Source organism: Camarhynchus parvulus, chromosome 7 (assembly GCF_901933205.1).
Source record: "Camarhynchus parvulus chromosome 7, STF_HiC, whole genome shotgun sequence".
NCBI classification, from domain to species: domain Eukaryota; kingdom Metazoa; phylum Chordata; class Aves; order Passeriformes; family Thraupidae; genus Camarhynchus; species Camarhynchus parvulus.
The window spans coordinates 8,202,516-8,226,959 of record NC_044577.1 but is presented as its reverse complement, the minus strand read 5'-3'; the positions used below and the strand labels follow the sequence as shown (position 1 = coordinate 8,226,959).

At 44.8% G+C, this 24,444-nt stretch overlaps 1 protein-coding gene across 1 annotated transcript; it reads right to left on the bottom strand.

Moving 5' to 3' along the window:
• Positions 1-15,446: 15,446 nt before the first annotated feature.
• NABP1 (nucleic acid binding protein 1) lies at positions 15,447-21,903 on the bottom strand. Its single transcript, XM_030952693.1, has 6 exons — positions 21,583-21,903; positions 21,338-21,476; positions 18,335-18,406; positions 16,896-16,968; positions 16,567-16,633; positions 15,447-15,778 (listed from the first exon to the last, which is right to left on the bottom strand). Exons 1-6 carry the CDS (start codon positions 21,671-21,673, stop codon positions 15,591-15,593), a joined length of 630 nt encoding a protein of 209 aa, XP_030808553.1. The 5' UTR covers positions 21,674-21,903; the 3' UTR covers positions 15,447-15,590.
• Between the last annotated feature and the right edge of the window lie 2,541 nt (positions 21,904-24,444).

The following is a 24,444-nucleotide window of genomic DNA, read 5'->3' as shown; positions in this document are numbered from 1 at the left end:
CATCACATTAAACTATAATACAAGAGATGCAAAATGTAGCAACGACTTTTTCTGGCAGTCTTCAAAGACAGAAGGAGAAACTCCTTTTCAAAACAGAGTTGTCCAAATGAATGAATGAATAAATGTATGAATAAAAAGCTATTTCAACCCTACTGGCCTGATCCATGAAATCTTTGAGAGCCCAAGCGCCTTATTTGTGTGTTTTATACACTTACACCGAGGGTATATTAGTCAGCACTTGGAAGAGGAACTGGTGGCATCCAGAGGCAAATTTATTTCTTTTTGCAAAAGACTCAGCTACATCCCAGCTTTGATGGTCAGTTTTACAAAGTGCAGCATCTGCCAAATGACAGCAGTCTCCAAGCACAGGTAAGAACCTCATGCCAAGAAAATACAGCATGTTGATATTATTTCATCAACATTTTTGAACAAACATGTCTTAGCTTTTCAACATATCTGCTTGCATTACCTAGTCCATTACTCTGCATGAGCTCTACAGCTTGAAAGATCTGTCAGGTTTGAGGTATTTTAATGCATATTTTTCCAACTCTATTTCTGATATTTGGAAAAAATTACACCATTTTTCATCATCTATTACATATCACTAGTTAATTGCAGAATAGCCTACTGTAACCTAGAAAATATTATTATTATGGACTCCTTCTCAAATGTTCCTTTCCCAGGTCACTCCCTTGACAGGGGTAAAGCAAGCACCAAGAAGCTGCAGTGATCCAGAAAGTGCTCACCAACTCACACGAGGGCCAGATTCTCATCTTTATTATAATAGTGTTTCTTTCCAGAAATTATGTATGAGACAAGTCTTTTGATATTCAATAACCTGTTTACGGGAAATGACTTTACACAAAACATCAAATGACTTGACAGCAGATTGAATTTAAAATATGATTTTTTAAAATGCTCATGAAATTCATATTGCTTTAAATATAAATTAGCAGGAGTGCCAGAAGGGATGAATGTATTTCACTTCTTGACTGCAGATAATTTAAATGTACAGTTTTACCTACATTACCTCTATTCATTGTTCTTTCCCATTAAGGGATGAAGGAGCTTTCTTGGCTGCTCTGCTGCCTGGTCACACAGATTTCCTGGGAATGTCAGGAGGTGAAGGGATGAAAGGAGAAGCCTTTGGACAGGCATACTGCCATGCCAGTGCCAGATCAAACATGGCTCTCCTAGATCCACAGGATCCCAAGAGGAAAACAACAACTGCATGGCATGAGGGGTGGTATCCTTTTCCTTTTCCAACCAGATTGTCACCTTGGTTCCCAAAACATTAACTGCACTACTGTGATGTGCCACCCTTAAGGGGAAGGCAGCACCCAAGATTCAGAGATCCTTGTGGTCGAGAAGAATGACAAAAATCAGAAGGTCAGCAAAAGCTTACGAAGCTTTATTAGTAAATTACTCATTTGGCATGGAAATTGCTACAACAGTCCCTGAGCTCCTCTGTAGGTACACAGCAGTGGGGTTTGGATAAAGAGGGAAGGGGAAAGGGAAGAGAGATTAATTAAAGACAGGAGAGATAAAGGAAGGAAGAAAAAGAGATCACCAGGCCTGGTTCCAGCATGGATGCAGCTGATGGGCTGAAACTTTCCCTGCCCTGGAAAGTTTCTCATTTTCAGTGCAAATTAGTTACCATGCACAGTCCATTCTTTCAGACCTTTCTGGAAACAGATCAGAGGGTTTTGGTGGTCTCAATCTCCCAACACCCATGCCCATCTCTCAGCCTCAAGCCTGTGCTTCTCTCCAGGAACCAGAACAAGGATGTTTGTCCCAGGAAAGTGCTGCCCTGCCCCATAAGGCCCCTTCTGCAGCCACAAGCTGTTCTTTCTCACAGTGTGTTATTACCAACAGTCTTTGGTTGATTCCACAGCTATCTGGATATCAGTGTTTGATAAATACACATTGGCCCCTTATCTTCTGAGCTTCTGCAGCTACTGAACGCGCATTTATCCAAATTAAAAGTGAAACCAGGATATAAGAGCCAGTGTTTACCCTATAGTAGCATCCCTCTGACCAGTGTTTACCCTGTAGTAGCATCCCTCATCTAAAGCAGTATTGTGTTTCACAGGGTAAATTCCAAATGTAATAGTTCTATTATTCTAATATGAATTCTTCCCACAGCTTTAAATAGAGTCAATATTCTTTATTTTCTGCCCATAAATACTCTGTGTTAAAGATTTGCTGCCTGCCACCCCAAAGTGAAGCTAATGGGATACATGGAAATTATTTTCAAAAGCCTCTGAGCTCCTAAGGGGAAATATGCTCAACTTCAGGATCTTACAATCATTAACAAACTAATACAGGAAGTAACAATAATACACCTTTGATGGTTCATACTACGCTCACAAAGACCTTAATTCTCACACTCACACAGATATACAGGCTTATATAAAACCATATCCAAAATTTCACTTAATATTTGAATTCAACCTCATCCATGAGAAATAACCACCCATTGGTTGCTTCCTTCCCATGCACTCAACCAAACGCCTCTGGGGTTCTATTTTTGCAGTGGAAGTAAAGCAGGAGGCAGCCAACATGATCAGTCAAGAATAAACCTAATTGATCTCCACACCCAGAATCCACATGTTTGAGACAGAGTCCTCAAAATCCCAGTACCTGCACAGCCGTGTGTTATCTACACATTGTTCCTGTTTCACTCTAAACACAAAGTATTTAAAGACCTGGTAAATTGCCACAGATGCGTGCAAGGTTTAAGAGTGCTTCAACAGAAAGTGACAACTAAAATAAAGCTCATCACATAAATTCAGCTCTCTGTATTTTTCCACCCTCTATCAAATTACAGCATCCCCAAATAATGTTAAGAGAAGCCCTGTCTAAAATGTGAGGTGCTGTATTTCATCAACTATCTGAGATGACTCAGGATTACAAGTACTGAAATGAAATGGACATCCTGTTCCAGTTCCTTTAACTAAATTTTCTCCCTCAAATAGCATCAACAAGTGACTCAGTACAATGTCATAACAGTACTTGTGCTGCAGCAATGTACTTGGCAAAGAGCAACTCTCACAAATAAATCAGACACGTTTTACTGTAGTCACTAATCAAAAGATCTTCATTTTATCTTTGGGGGAAAAAAAAAAAAAATCATGTATAATAACCAGATGGCAAGTAAACAAATTATTTTTGTAATAGTGGGAAAACTATTTGCCTGCATTTGGATGAACCCATAAACAATGTCTAGGACTAAATTTGGCTCCAAATTGTGACACCAACTTTATAGTGAGAATGTACAGTTCATCTGTCTCCCAGAGACCAGCAAAAGGGACATGCTTTTGTCTCCCAGATTTTGGCTGGAGTGTTCCAAGCACCAGTGCCAGCTAGGCCAGGGAGAAAATGGTTTATGGCCCAGCAGGACCAGCCTGCTTTAGATCAGAATCAGTTGTGCAGGAAATTAGCATCATTTGGGGCTGCCTACGAGCTGCACCTGTACACCATTCTGGGGGTTTCTGACACACTGGAGAGACACTGTGCCTCTCCCACACGCTCAGCTTCCAAGCAGTGACTTTATTGCCACATCACTGCTATCAGAGCATCAATATCTCTACACTAGTGTCTGCACTGCAAGTTTCTTACATTTGGGAATCCTGGTAAAACACTGAAAGCCTCTTCTCAAATAGCATTCTTTACTCCTGAGCAGTCAGCCATTTTAGCACAATTACATTTTGCATTAGATTTGAATAAAGCCCCAAAAAACAACAAAACAAACCACAACCTACATCAGCAGAATACTCAGTTCTCAGATAAAAATTCTGTATGTGAGGATATGCCATTTGGAGAATCCACTCATTCCCATCAAACAAAAATCTCATTAAAAATAAACTTCTCATCTGTAGCTAGCTTAGTAATTAGGTGCAGCTACATTCATTAGTTATAATTCAGAGATTACATGGGATAATAGCATGCTCTAATAAGGAAAAAAGACACTTGCCTTATGAACATGTGAGTTTGTGGCAATTTCCTTAAAGAGGAGCTTGCTTTATTAAAAACTATGGATACAAACAAAGTAGCAATTTAAATTGTTTACTGTGAGAAGTGAATATGAAAGCATATCTCAGAAGCCCAGGAAACCAACCTTGCTGTTTCTTCCAAATATCAAGTAGTCATTCTGAAGCTTTTTTTTTTTTTTTTGAGTAGTGGGAGCCCCAGAAGTTCTGTGCTGCCCCAGCCCAGCCAAGAGAGAGACCAGGGCACCTGCTGAGGCACGGCCTTAATAGCACACAGGTGAGACCTGGGCAGCAAACTGTGGGTTCATTTTCTCATCAAGGGTGCTGCAACCAAGCAGCAGGGCTATGACTGGGTGGAGGCTTCTTTTCTTACTGCAGACTAAAAGACTCAAAACCCATTAGCTTGTGTTTGCCTTCTCTGCAGCCCTCAATAACCTCCCTGTGAACCTTCCACTGACAACTTTCAGCTGTTCCTTGCCTGTCAGTTCATTTTCCTGATCTGCACGTTGGGGTGAGCCCAGTCACACACACAAAATTCAAGCAATACACAAAAGCTCCCATTATTGAACACCTTGTTTCACCCTGACAAACAAAAGCAACATCCTTCTTCCCCTGCCAGTTTTCTGGTAGATTTTTCAGCATCAGTTTCACCCTGTGAGAAAGTCTGCACAGCAGCCTCCCTCAAAAATTAAACAGGCAGCAGGGCATTGGATTTCACCACAGAACATAAAAGTACTAACAGTGAAAAGCAAGCACAGATTCTGGGGAAGGTGAGGCCACATTTGAAGTGCATGGAGCTGCCTTTGTTATTTTAAAGTAATAACCTATCCTTACGTGCCAGTGAAGAGCATATTGCCCCTAGATTCAAAACGCTTATTTTTTTATATCTAAAATCACATGGTGGTGATAGTTCAGACATTCTCATAGATATCTAAAAACAAATTTGTAGTCTTCCAAATAGTTTGATGGTGACTTCATATTTAACTTGCTGCCCAGCAGGTCAGGGAGCTTTTGGGCACCCCTAAATACACTTACTCATGTGGTCCAGATATGACCATATACCAGATCAAAGCAAAGGCAGTATTGGCAGAATATCTTCCTTAAGTCACATGAAAGGTTTTTTTTAGCTCAAAACAATTATTTGTTCAAATCCTCACAAACTTCATGCTATGGAACTACCAAAAGAAACATTATGAACATGCACTAAACAATTTATTCTGTCACAAAGTTAAGCAATTGTAGAGAGTCAGATGCATGGAAAAAAAACCCAGGTCTTTGTCTTGTAAAATTAAACATTCTTCTGTTTGGAGAGACAGAAATGATGTTTTTTAATGTAGATCTGTTATGAAAACAACACAGCTGTTGCTCATGCACTTACCCCACTTCTCCATGGTCTCCAGCAGCTGCAAATCCAGACTCAGTCTTGGAACGTTCAGATTTTGATTGTGACCCCTGAGAGGGAAGCCCCTTGAAGGGGGAACTGCTGCCAGGGCAGTTAGCAGCACGCTGGGATACCACTAGATTGCCCCAAACTCCCAATCCAATGCACAGTCCAACTTTCTGACAGTTCAGCTGTTTCAAGCTAACCTAGAGTGGCATTTGAGGGCCTAAATGCTGCTGCCAGCCCAGTGTGCTATTTCTGAGGTCTCACCCACCCCTGGGAGAACCCAGAACAACTCCCTACTCTGCTGCCTGCTGAAGAGTCATGCCTTTAATGAGTTTCTGCAACAGCTCCTTCTGCTGAGTAGATAAAAAAGCTCACCTGAGATTAATTACAGTAATAATTAAGAGCTGACCTTCTGGCAGTTAAGCCAGATACCCTGCCTTCCTAACAGCCCATCACAGGTGCAGCATGATGCTGTAGCTCTTCAGGAGAAGTTACTCTTCACCTGTTTAGAGATGTGCAATTTGCACATAAATCACAGCCTCAAAACAACCCAAACCACTCTCATTTTTTCAGGACTCAGTGCTTTTCCAGAAGTAGAAAAACGTTTATTTCCATGGTCAAGGGAGAGCAGACTTTGTTTCCTCTAGTATTAATAACTTGTCCTTGCAAACAAAAATATAAATCCAGATAGTGGATAGCCACAAGAGGCAAAACTTGGCCATTCTAGACTTAATTATTTTATAGCACAGATTAGGAAAAGATCCTGGAATGGAAACAAGACTGGCATTCCCACTTCCCAGCAGAGATGCCTGGTGGCCTGGGCATGGTGAGGAGGAAGAACAGCAGGTGACCTGGCCACACACTGCCTTTCTCCACAGGGCCTCAAGTACCACATGAACATCTAAAAACCTTCCAGCACCAGAGCACTATGTGGATTTTGGGATGGCAAACAGCCACTAGCACAAGCCAAAAGGCCAGCAGTCACTCCTTCCTCCTCCCTGCCCATCACTTGCCTCAAAACTTGGTGTAGGAATAGGTATTTCCAAAAGCAGCCAGCCTGGTGACACAGACTCCAGGCTTTGGTGTTCAGACCAGCTCAGCCTTGGTTTAAGTAGATATTTTGTTGTTTGTTCAGCTCTTTCCCCCCATATCTTGGCTCCTCATTGAAATGAGTTTTACTAGGCACTTACATAGCAGAGCTGTAAAGAAACCAGCTGGTTAATTTAAAACAGTGCAGTCCTTACAGCTTTCCCCTCTAGGGGTTTCTTGAAGCACACACACACAAAAAATTTATATTGTAACACTTTTTCTACCACATCATGAGTTTTACTTTCAAATCCATACTCTGAAGGAAAAAAAAGTCTCACTATCACTCTGCATTTTGCAGGGGAAAAAGGAGATGCTAAATAAAAACTAAAAAACCACGTAGGAGCAGGATTATGGTCTCACTTCCCATCCAAAACCACGAAGATATTAGTATCTCTGCCAAGAGTATATTTTGTCACTAAAATAGTTGCTACTGCAGGCCAGTGTTAGCCCAGATCTAGCACATAGCAATAGTGAACACCTGACATCCAGCTGGACAGGCTGGGGCTGCAGCCCCCTGCAAGGGACAGTGACAGGCAGTGCCAAGAAGTTTCATGACAGGGGACAAGCTTTGGATAGGGCAAGGCAGGGAGCTGATAGAGGAGAAAAGGAACAGACAGACAGGCAGGGTCCGGAAAGCCCCTGGAAGTGGCAGAGTAACAAACAGCTGAACCACTGGAGCCACAGGGGCTCAGACAAACCACAGAGCAAGGCTGGAGGCAAGGGAAGGCAAAAATAATCTATACACCTATTTCAGCTGAAGACAAGGAAGCAAGAAGAATTTTAAGGGAGAGAGGGGAGTATTGCCCTGTGGGAACAATGCAGATGTGCTCATACAGCTATTTTAGTGTCACCTTTTAATAGGAGCAGATATTGTTGTTTGTTGGACAGCAAATCCTTCCAAGACCACGAAGCCAACCAACAAATCCTTACCCAAGCCTCACTCCCAGAAACTATCCATTAAAAAGCAGCTTTCCCTTGGTGTTCTGCATCCCATTGCCCAGTGCAAGGCACGACAGTGACATTCCAAAGAAATCCAGCTCCACACAGGGCCAACCCACCAGATGCCAGAGACACAGAGCTACCCCAGCAAGTCTGCAGAGTATTTAAGAAGCAGTTTGCTAAATTATACAAAGGGAATAATTTGCAACGTAATGGTGTGTTTGCATTCTGAATATCTGATTTTCTGTTCAACAAATAACCTAAACACTCCCAACCAAATGAAATGTAGACAAGACTTAAAATGTTTGAAGAAAAGCACTCATCCAGAAAATTAAGGTCAACATGGAACAGATGGTGCCTCTGAAAAATGTGGCTTCAACATTTATCTTTATGTAAAATAAAAATCTTTTTAAAACCTCCGGCTGTTTGGTGACAGTCCTACTTGAAATATTGGACCTTGCACTCCATGGATAATAAAGAAGCACTAAAAAATGACTTCAAAATACTAAATCTAAATAAAGTTCTCTCAACTAGCATGCAATAAGATTTCTGTGGGCACGTAAATACATATCAATAAAATATAGATTCAAGCGCTTCTGTAACTGCCATAAATATTGCAACTGCTCTTCCCATTTCCATAAATATGACCCACGACTCCCAAGTGAGAAGCTTTTTCATTTGCAGCAGTCAGGGGAAAAAAAGGGTCCTTTCTTCTTTATCAAAGTCTTTTGAAAGGCTGAATTTGAAGCCTAGCACATGGGGAGCTGTGAACAACTTGTTACAGTGATGCATGAAACGCCTTCTCCAGCCTCAGCGGATCCATTAATGGGATTGCAGGGAGATCATGGCTGTTCTTGAGAGCAGGCAATGTCACAGCCAGCTGGGGAGGGAAACAGGGGCTCCAACTGGGCAGGGCCGTAAATTACTTTGGTAATGCAGAAAGGAGCTGGAACAAGCAGAAATAATGAGGCAGACCTGCCAAACACCCAAGGAGCAGTAACATGTTAAGGGACAAACGAGAAGAGGTCAAGCACTGGCAGGAGCAGCAGGGCAAGTGCTCTCAGGGCAAGGTAACAGGCAGGGGAAGGCTCGGCAGGACACCAGGGGAGCATCTCCTCTGAGAAGGTTTTCTCAGGACAGGTAAAAGAGAAGGCAGTCAAAGAAACCACAGCAGACAGCTCTCAAGTTTACAAGAAACAAACAAAAAACCCCCAAAGCCCTCATATCCTGAGTGAACCAAATATTTCTGGAAGATGAGGTAACCCGTGGTTCCTAAAAATACTGTCCTGTGGAGACCTCCTCTTGTGCATCACCCTGCAGACAGCTGGGACCCTCTGACAGGCTGGTACTTCTGATCACAGGCTGCACACAGCACCTGAAGCTAATCCCTTCAGCTAATTCCTCAGGGGCCACCTGCGTGCCTGGACTGAAGAAGAAGCCTCCCTAGCCTTGGCCATCAAAGCAGCCATAGAAGGAGCCATATGTTCATACCACCCAAACTAAGTCACAATTAGCCCAGTGACAACAGGCCGCTGAAGCACATCCCCAAAACCACAAGGTAATTACAGATCTACTATCAGTTCTTGTTTCCCAGTCACCAGACATCCAAGAGAACAACCATGATCAATGCACCTTTTTTTTCCAGTGCGGCTTCCAGACATTTACATCTACTAGAAAAACCTCAATTTTTGCCTTCAGGTCCAGCCCTGATGAAGTTGCACAGTGAGCTTCTGCAAATCCATCTGGCTAAAAAGACTACAGGAAGCTAATTGCAGCAATTTTCCTGAGCTGACACATCCTTCTAATTGGCTTCATGATACTGACTTACTGACATTTTGGGTCCCAATTCTTCTCGAAATTACCTCTGATTCCCCATACTACTGGGGAAAATAAGCTTAGCAATAACATTTAGACTCACTGTCCCTAGCAATGGGCCCTGCCATCAGTAAAGCACAGCCAAAATGAAAGCAGACTGGGCATTCCAGGGAAACACTTGCAAGAATGGCTTTTGCACAGAAGTTTCTTGCTTCAAGGTCATCCCAACCCACATCACAGACAGCTCTGATAAGCAACAGCACAACAGCTCACCAGAGACTTAAAAATAGTAGGGAGTTTATGAAGGCCTCTTTCTCTCCCTACCTAAGGCTTTTTTTAAACTAAAATAGGTATTTTATTTTCTTCTAAAAGAAGGTTGTGTTGATTTTGTTGGTCCTGTTGCATAGCCAAGCACTGCTGCTGCACATAGAAATGTCTATCTCCATCAGGCGTCAACGCACTATTTCTAAAAATAAAATAAGTAATATTAATTTGTTCCTCCAGCACCTGGTGTTTAAACTTATTTCTTGGCAACTTCTGTTCTCAGCATTTAAACATTTTTCATATTCACCTTAGGTCTGGCAGCACTATTGGTTATCCTTCTCTGCCTCACTAATAATTTGGTTGATGGCATGCAGGTGGGTTTCTCATAATTAAAAAACCCATTTGCAAAGTTTGCATTAGGTGATCTGAAAAAATAGAGCACTCCTTTCAAAGGTTAAATAAGTAAGCTGCAGAGCTCCATGAAAATATTGCATAATTTAGGGATAAAAATAGTTTTGCTTTATTCAAGCTAGGCTGGATAGGTAGATTTTTACTGCAATCAGCCTAAACCTCATGTCTCCAAGTTACATGCTCAAGTTGATTATAGAAAATTAAATTTAGTATTAATCAAGCTAGGAAGAAGGAAATTACAAAAATTAACCTAATGCATAAATCATAGAAAATAATGGTGGAGCCAGCTAGAGATCATTTAATGCATCTTCATCTTGTCCCACACCAGAACCAACACCCCCCTCCCCAAGTAACTCTGACCGTTATTGTCCAACCCTTTCAAAAGTTTCCCCACAACACAGGTACCAGTAAACACCAGTCAGAGCCCTGCAGGGCCCCACCAGCCCTTCTGCTCCAGGCCTTGCCTTGGCATCCCCCACCCACCCCTGCCCCAGCAGCTCTTCCCAGTTGCACTGACAGGTCACTTGCAGTTTTGGGCACAGAACTGCAGCACTTGACACCACTGGGAAAAAAAAAAAAGCAAATCAAAAAGGGCAAGTCCAGTTACCTAATTACAGAGGATCCTGGCTTAGAAATATATATTTGTAGAATTTTCTTGATTTAGAAATAACTCTACATATTGGCTGTTGCTTTCAGTTTCTCCACACCATAAATTACGAATTTAGCATCTCACAGATCTGCACTACCACTTCATCCCAGTTTTACAGTTGAGCAGTTGAGAAACTACTGCCTGCATAGGACCTGTTCCAAATTATCCTTGAAGTCAGTGGGATCTCCCAGTGAGTCCCATGGGACACAGGGTCGACAAGCATGGTTCTTTATTTCCGAAATAGCTGTCCAGTACCTTGCAAAGCCACTTTATCTTCTGGACACAAATTCAAAGAAAGCTTGGTAGAGGGCTCTGCTGACACACTACAACCAACGTGCAACTGTGCTTCCATGGAGTCACAGCTGATGGTGTATTAAGCCAATTTTGTCTTTTATATGCAAATTTATTAAACCTGGAGCAGCCAGTCAGCCCTACAAGCCACTCTACACAGCTGAAACCATGCCATTTAAACTTGTATAATAAGGAAACATTTAGCTCTGAAGGTACATTTAGAGCACAACTGTTTTCTCCTCTGAGCTACATCCTGATGTTTTCTTCCTTCCCTAATCTTACTTGCTAGGACATGTACAAATCCAGACAGTCTTTATCAGCTGGGGGTGTGGGAGGGCAGTTTTAGATGAAGCTCTTACAACTGCATTGTTTTCTTTATGAGAAAAAAATAAAACCCAAACAACAGCAACTTAGAGAAATTAAAAACCTAAATTAAGTCCTTAAGAGTTCCCCTTAGTCACTTCCAGACTTTTTTTCCTAATCCCTTTGAACTCCAGTAGTTTAATCAACAGCTTGTTTAGGATTAATTTTCTTGTCCCAGTTACACACACACACACACACACACACACACACACACACACACACAAATGTCCATCACAGAATAAATTAAAAAGCAGAATCCCCATAAAGAGCCATAACAATTTGACATTCTCTGGAAGCAAGAGCAAAGGACTCAGTAGGACAAAGGCTGAAGACAGAAAGAGCATCTCTTAATGAATTCCTGGGATGACTGGGGCCCTGTTCTCCTCAGCAGCAGGGCCAGGCTCACCCCACAGCACTGCACAGTGAGGGGCAGACCTGGCTGGGGCACAGCCGGCAGCAGCTCTGCTGCATTCATTAACAGAAGGGCGGGGCTGGGCAGCCACAGCCCTGCAGCCTCCCCAGGAGCATGCACAGGCGCATGCAATTGCCCAGATTCACTGCCTGCAGCTCCTGAGCCAGCTGCCAGCCAGCCAGGGCTGCAGGGAGCCAGCAGGGCACCTCCCGGGATGCCCTGGGAAAGCACCGCTGGACACCACACATGCAGCGCAAATGACTGCTTGGCTCGGGGCTTCAGGACAAAGCATGTTTGACTGGCACATCTGCAACCATTAGAGAAGTAAGGGAACAACCTGGCAGGTGAAAACATATGGGCCATGAAGGAGCCCAGGAGACTTCTCCAGAAACACTCCAAATCCCATTGCTTTTACTAATTCCTAGTCCTATAAAAGCATGTCAGGAGCTTCTGAAGAAAACTGCCTTATAGTGGGGAAAAGATCTCTTGTTTTAGGAATATTGACATGAGCTGCAGAAGATGGCCATAGCAGCCAGGTCATTATGAAACACAAGGTTCAATGCCTATGAAAAACAAAAGGGGTTTCAGGGAACAGCACCTGTCTGCTGAACACTCCCCTGTCCAGAGAACATGGGGGACAGCCCTGCAGTGCTGCTAAGGGGGTTGGCTGTGCAGACACTGAGGTAGGAAAGGTGTTTTGTACCACCTCTCATGGCTTTGCAGAAGCAGCACTCACTGCAGACATCCCTCCTGGGATTTGTGATGCTAAAGAGCAGCATTATTTGGACAGCACAGGACTGCAACCTGCCAGTTTCAAGTTAAGGCCAGAGCTACATAAACAAGTTGTGAAGGCAGACTGCATTAAGGTCCTGCATTTTGGTCCAGCATTTATATTTGTTCTTATAGCATCTTCCCATTTCCACTGTGGGCATGGGCTGTATGACTTTCTCCTGTATGTAAAAATAGGCCAGTATTTCACAGTACAGGACTGCTTCACCACTTTCGAATCAAGGTGATTCATGCAGAAGATGGACAGAAAAAACAGATGGCAGCAGAAATACAGCAGAACTCCTTCCACTCTGCCATCAGTCCTTGTGCTGGGGCAGGCAGGAGAGGGGGAGCTGCTGTCAGGTGATGAGAACAGGGCATCTTGTGATTCAAGTGAATGGGGACTACTCAGCAGCACTTCAGCACTGTGCAGTTTGTGTCTGGGTACGTGAACACCTTCCAGTGTCTTTTGTCCTTTGGAAATCTGTATTATCCAGAATGAGACCACCCTAAGTGCAGCCTAACCACAAACAGGAAGGCATCTGTAAAGACACTCCCTGACCTCATCACTGAGCACCGAGGAACTGCCTCAGCATGTCACAGTAATTCACAGCTGCTTGTTTGCACAGAGATGTGTGTGTCTGTGTCTCTGTGAACCGAGGTGGTATGATCCCAACAGCTGTAAGGCTCCCAGATTCCTCCGCAAGCTGAGAGCTCACTATCTTGACACTGATATCTCTGAGGTAAACTTTGTCAACGTTCAGTGGAAGATCAGAGGACCTTGAAAAATTATATTTAACTCCATGTCCATTTCAGGGCACAGATTTCCCCTGCAAAGAAGTAAAAATTTATTAATAAACTGCAATAGTTTCACGTAAGAAACAGGAAAGCAGGAATGCTACTAACCTTGAGAATGTGAAGACCAGTCTCTTGCTTTTTCCCTCCCGACTGCACCTCAATCATCCACTTGACTGCAGAGTTTTATGCTTATTAGCATTAATCATATCACTTTTTACTTGGAATTTGTGAACAAGTATTCTGTTTATTCGCTTAATAAAAGCTCAGATGCATAGAGCTACAAAGATCAGGCACCTCAGCACACACTAACACAGGGTTGCCCTTGATTTTAACTTCTTTATGCCACAGAGAAGTTAAGACCAGCAGGACTGGAGATCCACACTGGAGATACTCCAGTGAACACCAAGACCCCACCATGCCATCACCTGCACTGTTCACTTTGCTAACTTTACAGCTACTACTGACTGGGCAGCATGGCTCTCACACCATACTTACATCTTATGTACCTCTGGAACACATCACAGATACTTCCTGGGTTTAGAAGTCCTCTTGGCTTCCTTCTCATAAGCACATCAAATGTCTTAGAGCAACACTGCAGAAGGTTGTCCATGCATCTCGACTATACATCACATTTATTTAAACAAGTAAGCAATTTAAAGTCCCTGAGTTACACATCTCCTCCTTACACCATTTCCCCAGAAATGCCTGTTTTCTGCTTCACCAGTGACCAGTGTTCTTCCACAGCAGCATGCAGAAGGGATCTCCTGAGGCATGCCACCCTCTTGTGTTCAAAACAAGTTTCACTAGTTCCACCTGGAAGCACCAGGATAGCACTTTACCAGAGTAGAGACAAACAGCCCTCAGGTGTCTGGGCACACAAGTCTCTCTCAACCTCCCTTCAGCACTTTGTTGTTGCTGGTGCTTGCATTTCAAACAAACTTCAGTTCATTTCACACCAAACAGGGAACTTGCACCAATTAGAAGCAATTTTCAACAGATCATGATAGAGTACCAAAAGCAAAAAGTATCAAATGTAAACAACTTGTAAACATTAGTAACACATTGGTAGATTCAAAGAACATGAATGACCACAGAGACAACTCACAATTCAGAAACAGCCTTTTGTCATGAAGTCTTTATGGCTTGACAGAAAGAAAGTTAGATTTGTTGTTGATGTGGTTAGTGCAATTTTTTTTTATTTGAGAGGTCAGTTAAGAAGAGTTAAACAGATGAATCCAGTATGACACCTCAGTTTCCGAGTTGCTTTTGAACCTGATCTGAAATATGGCACTGGACTCTCATCTAGAGTCAAGGCATTTGTGATCTCAGAAATAAAACCAGCTATTTTCCCCCCAGGATATGGAGAGGGCTCTTCAAGGGATAATTCATGTTTCACATAAAACAGAGGAAGGAAAGCTTAACAGCATCACAAGTGCAGCTGTGTGCTTGGCCAGGACCTCTGCAATCCACATATACAGCTTCATCTAATACATAATTTATTTGGAAAAGTGAATGAAGGAAGGAGGAGTAGGCAGACTCATTGAAGAGATGGGTAATGCAGCATTTGAGAACAGTCCACTCCTGGAAATTCAGGCTCCTGCAAAGTAACCTTGGGCTTTTACACGAGGAAAGGCTACAAAAAGCATATTCCCCAACACTGTCTGAATTTAGATCCTCCTATTCTGCTATCTCATGCAAAGCAAGAACGAATATCCAAGCTTCTATCCAAAGCAAAAATCAGTGTCACTTTCCTTGACAGTGATAATGGTGTTTAGAGAGAATTTTTCAAGTAGTGTACACCTTTCTGGAATCAGAATCAAGCTTCACGGCACTCACCACATCTTCAGCTTTGATCCAAGCTATCCATTCCCTGATTCCAGAGACAACACTAGGTCTGGCACCACCATTTCCTTACACTTATTGCTTCACAAGCCATATTCATTCCCAGGACACCCAGCTCACCAGAGCACTCTTGCTCTTCCCTTCATTTCTCTTCCTATATGAAGAGCTCCCATTATCCCTAACAGAAGTCAACACATGCTTGCACAGGACAGATTAGACCTATTAAGGCTACATGGCTGACCAACAGAAATACATGTATGTAACTGAAATTTTCTTCTGTTCAGCAAAGGGCACTGAGTTTTAATTGAGACATTTTCACCTGTGACCCTTACTTCCTCATATCCACCTTCTCCCCTTACCCCCTTTATGTACAGGGAAGACTCACTGTGCTTCCCTGATGCAAAACAAGAAATAGATCACATCAAGTTTGCTCCATACACCAAAAGGTAAAAAAAAAAAAAAAACAAACCAAAGGACAAACTGGTTCACAGTTAACTATAAATAAAAGTGCAGTAAGTGTTCAAGTAGAGTGTAGAGTTTAAGCAAGCTGTACAACCACATTTGGCATAGTCATCTCTTAAAGGCCCTGCGTGGGTCCCTCCCGTTACTGACAGCAGGGGGAAGAGGCTGAACACTGTTAGCTGGTGCTGGATTTACAGGTCCTCGTCCATTGCCTCTCCCACTACCTGCATAAATGTGACCGTGGTTGTATGTGAATGGAAATCCACTTGCTTCAGGTCCAGTTTGTAAACCATTTCCTAGAAAGACAGAAAAAACATTATCACGAGTTCCATGGGTTGAAATCACTGATTCCTTACATAAGTTTACCAACAGGGAATACACGGAGTTTGCAGTAAACACCAAACCCTGAAGACCAGAAGGAAAAGCCTCTCTGGCACTGCAAGATCCCAAATCACAGCTTACCTTTCCCCTCCATCCCTTTCTCAACTAAAGCAAGAAGGGTCACAATAACAGCTGTACAACACCAGCCACTGAGTATGGACATTGTGTAGGCAGGCCAGAACTAAGGTTCCCTCTCAGTTTACCCCTGCTCAAAGCCTTGAAGCATCTTCATATTTAAGATTCTATGTGTAAATACAGCACAAAATGATCCGGATAAGTCAAATATTGGAATTCGGATTATCACCACATCTGTTTTCGTGAGCTAACCAGGCAGGAAAGCCATGGTGTCTAGCAAGACTAAAGTAATTTTTAAATCCAATGTCTCAGGAAGTTTAGAAAAGCAGAATTTTAAGTGCTGCAAAAACTTTTCAAAAGCATCACAACAATTTAAGATTAGTCAAGACCTCTTATGTGATATAGACACCCCAAACATTCTAATCTCCTCTCTCCTACAGAAGAAATCCTAAAAACATTTTCAGGAAATGTTCATGTTTACATGCTTGAGGTTCTGGCCCCAGTCTGAATGACTTTTTAGAGCCTAGTACACTTTTTTATCCCAAGAATGGAGAACCCTTGAAATAAATTTCTATTTCCCATTAAGTGTTTCTCATTTTTTCACTTCTACGAACTGAAAAAAACTTACCCAGTGGCCCAAAAGTACAAGTACCCATACCACTTGATGCAGAAATATTATTCTGTTCACCCTGTGCCTTTAGAGAAAGGAAAAAAAAAAAAAGACATGGATCAGAGAAAGAAAATTCACATTTTTACAAGAAGGGGCTGATTTTTCCCCTCTGTGTTCTTACAGTGGCTCCACAAGGAATTTATCTGCCACTTCAATTATTGGCTCATTTCTAGCTATGTATCACTGAGTCCCTTTTTCAAGAAGAGTCACATTTGATCACAACCTAGTGTGAAATATTCAGAACAAAGAGCACGTTAGGCCAGAAGCCTCAGACAAGTTTAACATACCAGTTTGTTCTGCCCGACGTGCTCTGAGTTGGGTTCGCTGTAGTTTGGCACTTCTGAGTACACCATGCAGAACCTGGGAAGAAATTAGGATTATTAGCAAGTTCTAAAGACATTTTTTAACAGAGTTCTCAACTCCACAATTCACAGAGCATATATTCTTGAAATCCCATCACCTAGAAGTAATTAATCCAGACCCCACTGTTCAGAAAATATCTGTAGGTATTAAAAGGCTCTTTGATCCCTTTATAGGCTTGTGGTGAGGCTGCCACATCTTCCTGGTGAGGGCATTTCAATCAAGCAGAGGCAAGCATTCATTTAATCAAGGAGGTAAACCGGCCTAAATAAAACAAAAGGTGATGAAAGGGCTCCCTTTGTCTCTCTTCCAGCTGCATAACCTTGTCCAGCACCCACTCACAAGGTCACCTGAGGCACTGAGTCACCCAGCCTGCTCCCAGACAGGGACTGCATTACACCTCTAGAGAAAACTCACTCCCACACACTCCCATACTATGCAGGGCCCCATTAACAATAATAGCACAGAGGAGCCCAACACAGGCAATGAAACTAGAATGAAAAGGATGCTTTCATCCTTTTCCACTCAAGGGGACTATGGCAGAATAGGCCCATCAACTCACAGCATGGAAATTATGGCAGAGAGGAAGAAAGACCTGGATCATTACACTGCTTGGAATGGTTAAACACAAGTGGAGCTCCCACCTGCTGCTGGGAGGTACAACTCAGATAAGGACTCCCATCACTCGAGCCTGCTGGAGAGTAAGTCAGCTGGGTAACACTTCTGAGGTAATGGATTTCGTACAAGACAATCTGTTTTTTTTGTGTGTGTAAATTCATTTGAACACTGGGCCTTTCTGAACCAAACAGGAGGATATGCAGCAACCCCAGAGCCCCACTTCCCTGATGACTGCAGGGTTTCCCACAGCACTTTGTGCAACAGAGGAAGTACATTTCTGGTTAGAGAAGGTTGCTATTTTTTCTATTGCTCAAGTATGTTAGTCATGCTTGTTCTTGGGCAGGAGCTGTTGCCCCAGTCTGTAGGCAGTTTAAAGCAGGTTTAATGAGGCCTGTTTCTGCTTGGATATGATTCACTGCAATGACCTTGCTCTTCCTTCTCTGCACTGCCTGGCCCTCAAGGATGACACACATACAAAAGGCTCCCACCAAAATGAAGTGGTTAATCAAGATAAGGCCTAGGTAAGCAAAGCACATTGTCATTTATACATTTCCTCCTCCTAGACCTGTGCCAATGCTGAAGGCTGATTTTCCTCAAAGTACCTACAGTCCAGACAGGGTCAGAGCTCATTACATCCACCACCAACTGAGAACACACTTTTGCTGCCCTGAATTCCATTTCCTAAGAGCCACCAGGTCTCATACTTACCATGGCACTCTGCTGAGAGGTATGAACACACAATACTTACTCCCCAATTTTATGCAGCTCCCCTCCTCGTCCTGTGTAAAGTGTCAGGCATCCTTTCCACAGAGATGCGTACCTGGCCAGAGAAAGGAGAAGTGAAGCAGTTTCTTAGTGAATGAGCCGACACAGGAAGTGGAAGGATGCTATCTTCCAGGAAGTTAACGTGTATTACACACCAGCATGGACTAAAAAAATTCCCAGGGACCCCAAAGTCACAACACCAACTGTTTATAGATCCCCATGTACTACTTCTAGCAAAAGGCACCGGAAGCTCAGCAGACTCCTTTGACAATTCCAGGAAAGCAGCCAATTATTTTGAGATTGGATGCTCTTTTGTTGACTGGAGCAACCCTAATGACTTGTCCTGCAGAGAAAAGGCATTTTGCCAAAAGCAGTGTCTGTGTTGTATTTGTGACAACTCTCAGTTCTGCTTTCAGCAGGAGCCAGGAAGAATCACCTTTGCTTGCTGGAGAACAGCTAGTGCTACTGAATGTGTATGCTCAAAAGTGCTTCCATTCTTAATATAGGTCCTTACCAGACTGGGTTTTTCAAAGGCACAAGCTTGGCCATCAAACTCCAAGTGATACATAGAAACACAATGAATTCGGTTTTTGATTGCAGGAATGTTCCCTCACAAAGACAGGGTGAGTGCGCTCTATTCTTTATGGTGGCACTTGACTTCAAGCAATGAAATCTGAGCCATACAAAGCCTTCTGTGTAATTGCTCCCTTCAGTGAGGGGCATCACGTATGTGTAGAGAATGAGGAAAACACAGACCAGAAACACAGGCACAGTGCAAGGGAGTTAAAAAGAATATGTGTGTCTTCTAGCACAGGAACAGGGAGCCTCAGCAACTGCACTCAGAGGAGTCACCACTCTGGACAAGTCACCACTTCCCTCACTCCGGGTGTATCTCTGGAATAGAGATAACAAACCTTCCTCTTGCCCTTTGCCTTATCTGCTGAGAATGGGAGACATCCGGCCACAGGCAGGGCCCTGAGGAGGCACCAGGGAGGAGCCAGGCTAGCAGGAGGGGACAGCACTGCCAGTGCAGTGATAACCTGCTCTGTACTTCAGCAGGAAAGCACAGGCACTGGAACTGCAGATACTATCTTGGGAGCTTTCCATCCAGAACAAGGATTAGTGGTCTGCACTTCATAGATTCACTTTAAAGACTCCCTCACTGCTTGACCTTTAATAACCAGCTAGTCAGGCAGTCTTGTGGCAGAAAACAAAGGAAAAGAGCTACCAAACAATTAATGTAAGTCAAACATACATTTACTGGGAAAAGACCCAGCAAACCATGTGACTAACAACCTCCAGCACAGTTATTCCACGTATGCACGCATTGCTTTTATCTCAAAAAGAGCTGCCCATAAAGCACTAAACCCCAGCACTAATTTTAATTTTAGAAATATTAAGTGCAACAGCTTCCTGTAAATGGGTTCACCAACTTACAAAAGTAAGCAACAGTGTCTGCTTTTGCAGAAGAATGCATCTGCAGCTTGAAATTCAGCAAGGGGTAAAAAAAAAGCATGTTCACTCGTGGTGCCTGTGTAAGCTTTTCTGCTTGTATCAGAGGGCACCCTGCACTATGAGGCCACATTAGCCTACAGAGCTGAAATGTACCTGCCTTGCAATGGCAACATCACACACTCTATTCAAATGTACAATTGTATTTGGAGAGCCCTGCATGCCAGTTTTCTGAAGATGAGAGCAAAACCAGAATGGATTTAGCTTTTGCCATTTCACTCCCTCTGCAGTCCTAAGGGAGCGTGCAATTCATGTAAATGAAGGCATGACTTTGCCACCCACCAGAAACAGTGATGTCAGCTCATAAATTTAATACATACAAGCCAAGTTCAGTTTTTTAGATTAAAGGATGCCATGACTCGTTGCACAGAAACACCAGAGCAGTTACAGTAAGCCAGCCACAGAAGGGAGTACAGTAATACAGATGAACAGTCTTGCTCTTAATTTGTTTCAATGTCATCTACACACAGGGCTTTGTGCTGGCCTGGAGCTCTGGTTTAGTTCCACCCATCCCTGAGCTCCACGTGCTCTCCACGCAAGCAGCCTTCCCCAGAACCACCTCTGCTGAGGAGTCAGCCCATTTCGTGTAAAAGGACATTTGCATAGGAGGAAGCAGCTGTAGTTTTGGTGGCAAGGGTCATGCAATTTCAGTCCAGAACTGAGAATTACACTCGAACAACTTAAGAGCAGCTCAGTTAGCAGCCCGAGTTGCCTTTCACCTACTTTTTCATAAAAACAAATTAACAGGACCTTACACACACTGCAGATCCCAGAGTGCCGTAGGCCAAAGGATCAGTGTAATGGATTTCTAAAAGTGCAACCTAACTGACATGAAGAACTCAAATGAAAACTTAGTATGACTTTGCCAGTGACAATTTAAGTGACACGGAAAAGGATTTTCAGATTGACTCTAGCATTCTCACATTAAGTTTGGGGGTTGGGTTTGTTTCTTTTTTTAATGAAATGATCTCTGAAGAACTATTTGCACCTAAACAAATTAACACATTCTACAGTGTAGCCCTAAAATGAATTTTTATAGTGAAACTGAAAAGGTTCTCCTCTGCCTGTCACTTTTGTTACGTCATTCCAATGAAAAACAACTTTTCTGCGTGATATGTAATCAACCTCACCTTTCATTAAGGAGCTGACTGCCAGAGCAAAGAACTAGCTGTGAAAACAGGACTGACTGTTGCATTCCCCCCTGCCCCAGAAGTATTTTCCTCGGGAGCTTTTTAAAGCCAACACAAATCTCTCCACCACCACCTCCTTATTACAAACCCAAGCCCCTCCTAGCCTGCACGCTCACGCTAGGCATGTTCCGGCCTGGGAAAGAAAGGTGGGTTTAATTTGGCAAGTGACCTTAGGGCGCTGGCTCGGTTACAGGGAGCGGGTCGGAGGCGGCGGCCGTGTCCCCCGTGGCCCTGGAGGGGCCCCGCGAGTGACAAAGGGCAGCGCGGCCCGGCCCCGTACGCACCCTTTGGTCAGGCGGATGATGTCCCCCGGCTGGATGAGGCCGCCGATCTCGTCCCACACGCAGATGGTGATGCTGCCCGTCTTGTCCGCCACCTTGCAGGACCTCACCTCGTGCCCGTCCTTGGTCTTGGTGACTCGCCCTGCGGGGAGAAGCGCGGCTCAGGGGGGGCACGGCGCCGCCGGCCCCCCCGCCCGCCGTGACACGCGTGGGCGGCCCGGGGGTGGGGCGTGCCGGGCGCCACTTACCGATCTCCAGCACAATAAAGATGACATTTAAGTTTTTCAGTCCGGGTTTTATGTCTTTTATAAGGAAATACGTGTCGCTCGCCGCGCTCATGCTGCGGCCGGCGCGGGGGTGAGGGCTAGCGGGGCGGGCCGAGCCCGCATCCCGCGGGGGAGCAGAAGCAGCGCGGGGCCGGGCAGGGGGGCACCGGCGACCCTCACAGGGGACGGGGACACGAGCACCGAGGGGCTGTGCGGTGACTGTGCGGCACGCCCGACCCCCACCGCTCCCTCTCCACACCGACACCACCAGCACAGACAGCACCCCGCCTCCCTCTCCCGCCGGCACTGAGGAGCACACGTGCGCCGTGCTCCGCTTTATACCGGCCGGGCGCCACCAACGCGGGCGCCGGGACGGGGCGATTGCGGCGAATGGAACCGTCCGGGGCACGCGGAGCGCCGGGACTGGGTAACGGGCGGGCGCGAGCCGGCGCCGCGCGGTGATTGGCCAACGCTGCTGCCGCCATCTTCTCCTGCTCGGGGCGCTGCCGCTGCCGAGTCGGGGTTGCCGAACCGAGCGCGCTCCGTCAGGTCCCCGGCCTCCCCTCTCCCCTTCGGCCTCCCCTCAGCCCCTCGCCCACCGCCTGACTTCCCTTCGGGCAACAGCCCCGCCGCGCCCCGAGAGCGGCTGGTGCGGCACAGCGGAGTGAAGGAGCGGTTCGCTGCCCTTCCGCGCCATTTTAAACCGCGTCTGTCACACGGAGAGGAGCGCTGTCACAGGTTTCCCGGAGAGCGATTTCCCGGCAGGTCCGCCCTCCTTCACTGGAAATAAAGAAATAAAGATTTGTTAGTTACTTTTTGTTTTCCGGAAGAGGTTTGATGTTGGTTTCCGCCAAGCAGGAAAGGCTGTTGTCGGGTTGCGGGCACCTCAGGGTTTTGGCCCGGCTATACCACAGCATTCTGACCCTGGGACCGAATGCTCGAGGCATGTAGGGAAAACCAGGGGCTGTGCCTGCTTTAGGTTTTCCTGTGCTTAAAATGAGAGCCTAAATCCTGATGAGTACTAAAAAGGCTCTCAAAGCCTCTGAATTTTGCCGGCAGCTTCTTGAGGAGAAGTGTTACTCCCTTGAGCTTGGCTGCAGGCAGGGTGTAAAATATGAGGGAAGGGAGCTGCTCCAGGCAGGAAGCCATGGAGATGGTGGACAAGCCCCCACAAGCATTGTGACATCCTTGGTGGCGGGTCCCAAGGGAATCGCTCTGTGCCACGGAACAGCCCAAACACCTGTAATTCAGCCCTCCCCCTCAGGAAGGGCAAAAGAGCAGTGTGTGTGCACTGCTGCTCCTTGTCAGAGCCAAACCCAGCTAGCTGGGCTTTCCCTTTCTATTTGTGTGAGCAGAAATCCAGAGATGACAGCACTTGTGAAATGCCTGGCCACACGTTCTGCCACACAGGAGCTCTGGCCCAGGGAATTTTGAGCAATATTTGTGTGCAGGTAGCAGAGCAGCCTTGCTGAGTGCCTCTCAGGGCTCAGAATGAAATATACTGCAGGAATCTGAGGAGAGTTGGCTTAAAGCCCCCAAGAGCTTAATCCACTTCTGTACTGAATCCTTCAGTGAGTGCAGATGAGGGAAATGACAGATCCCTCAGGGCCTATCTCCTGGTGGATCTATAACACGGTAGCACTAAAACTTTCAGAGTCATCAACTATATTTCAGTACATGAATGACTTTAATTTAGTCACTTGGGAAGGATTTCAAACCAAACTCTAGGAATGACAGTGTCTCTAGCAAAGGTTGGACAAAAATACTTTAACCTTTATTTAGAACTGGCAACATTTTTCAAACATAGGTGGTTTTTCTGCCTTCATTTCTTCATTTTGTCTGCCGCATCCATTTAGAGCCCTGGGAAAGAGTAATTTTGTATCCTCTGTTTTCAACCCAAAGCACAATAGATTTAAGGAGAACCCTTCAATTTTTCAAGGAAGAAAAACCCCAAAATAGCCAGTTAAGAAAGTTTATTCACGTTATGGCAAGCCTTGAGCAGAAAGGAAGTCACGAGTGTGGTTAGCTGAAAAACACTAAAACTCTTCACCAAGAACACTTGTGTGGTGTGTCACTGGTGAGATGGTTTTGGGTGAACATCTGTCCAGGAAGGCAAGTGTTGGTGCTCCAGAGCAGCTGCAGAGGTGCAGATGTGGGCTCCAAGCCACCTCACAGCCAGCACGACTGGAAATGCTGCACCAGGCCTGCAGTGGGAGCCCAGGGACCAGCAGCAAGCATGGAGGATTTATTCTATACCAAGGTTTTTTTTGCAGCTGGCAGGAAGACAGGGAGCTAGAAATGACAACACAGGGAGAGGCCCAAGCAATCTAGGCGAGTTCAGGAGCACACTGACAACTCCCTGGTGTGGTTGATTGAGGAGCTAATAAGCAAAAGTGCTCTGCTGGACTTCAGAATCAAGGAAGAACTGCTTGGAAATGTGAAGGTGGGTCAGCATTTGGTGCAGTGCCTGTGAGACAGTGGAGTTCAGGATCCTGAGAGGGGACAGTGGCACAAAAAGCAAGACCACAACTCTGATTTTGAAGAGCAGACTTTGGCCTCTTCAGGGATCTGTTTGTGACATTGTCCTGGAGATCACAGCATCCAGAAAAGCTGCCTGGCTTTCCAAGATCACCTGCAAGTGCTGCCAAAGTCCATCCCCAGCACAGAGAACAAGAGGGAGGCAGACTCTTCTCAGTAGTGCTCACTGACAGGGTGAGAAACTCACACTGAAACACCACACAAAAAACTGGTGGTTTTTTTTTGTTTGTTTGTTTTACTGTGAGAATGCCCAAAAACAAGTCAGTTGTGCAGAAAGGTGGTGGAATCTCACTCCATGGAGATACT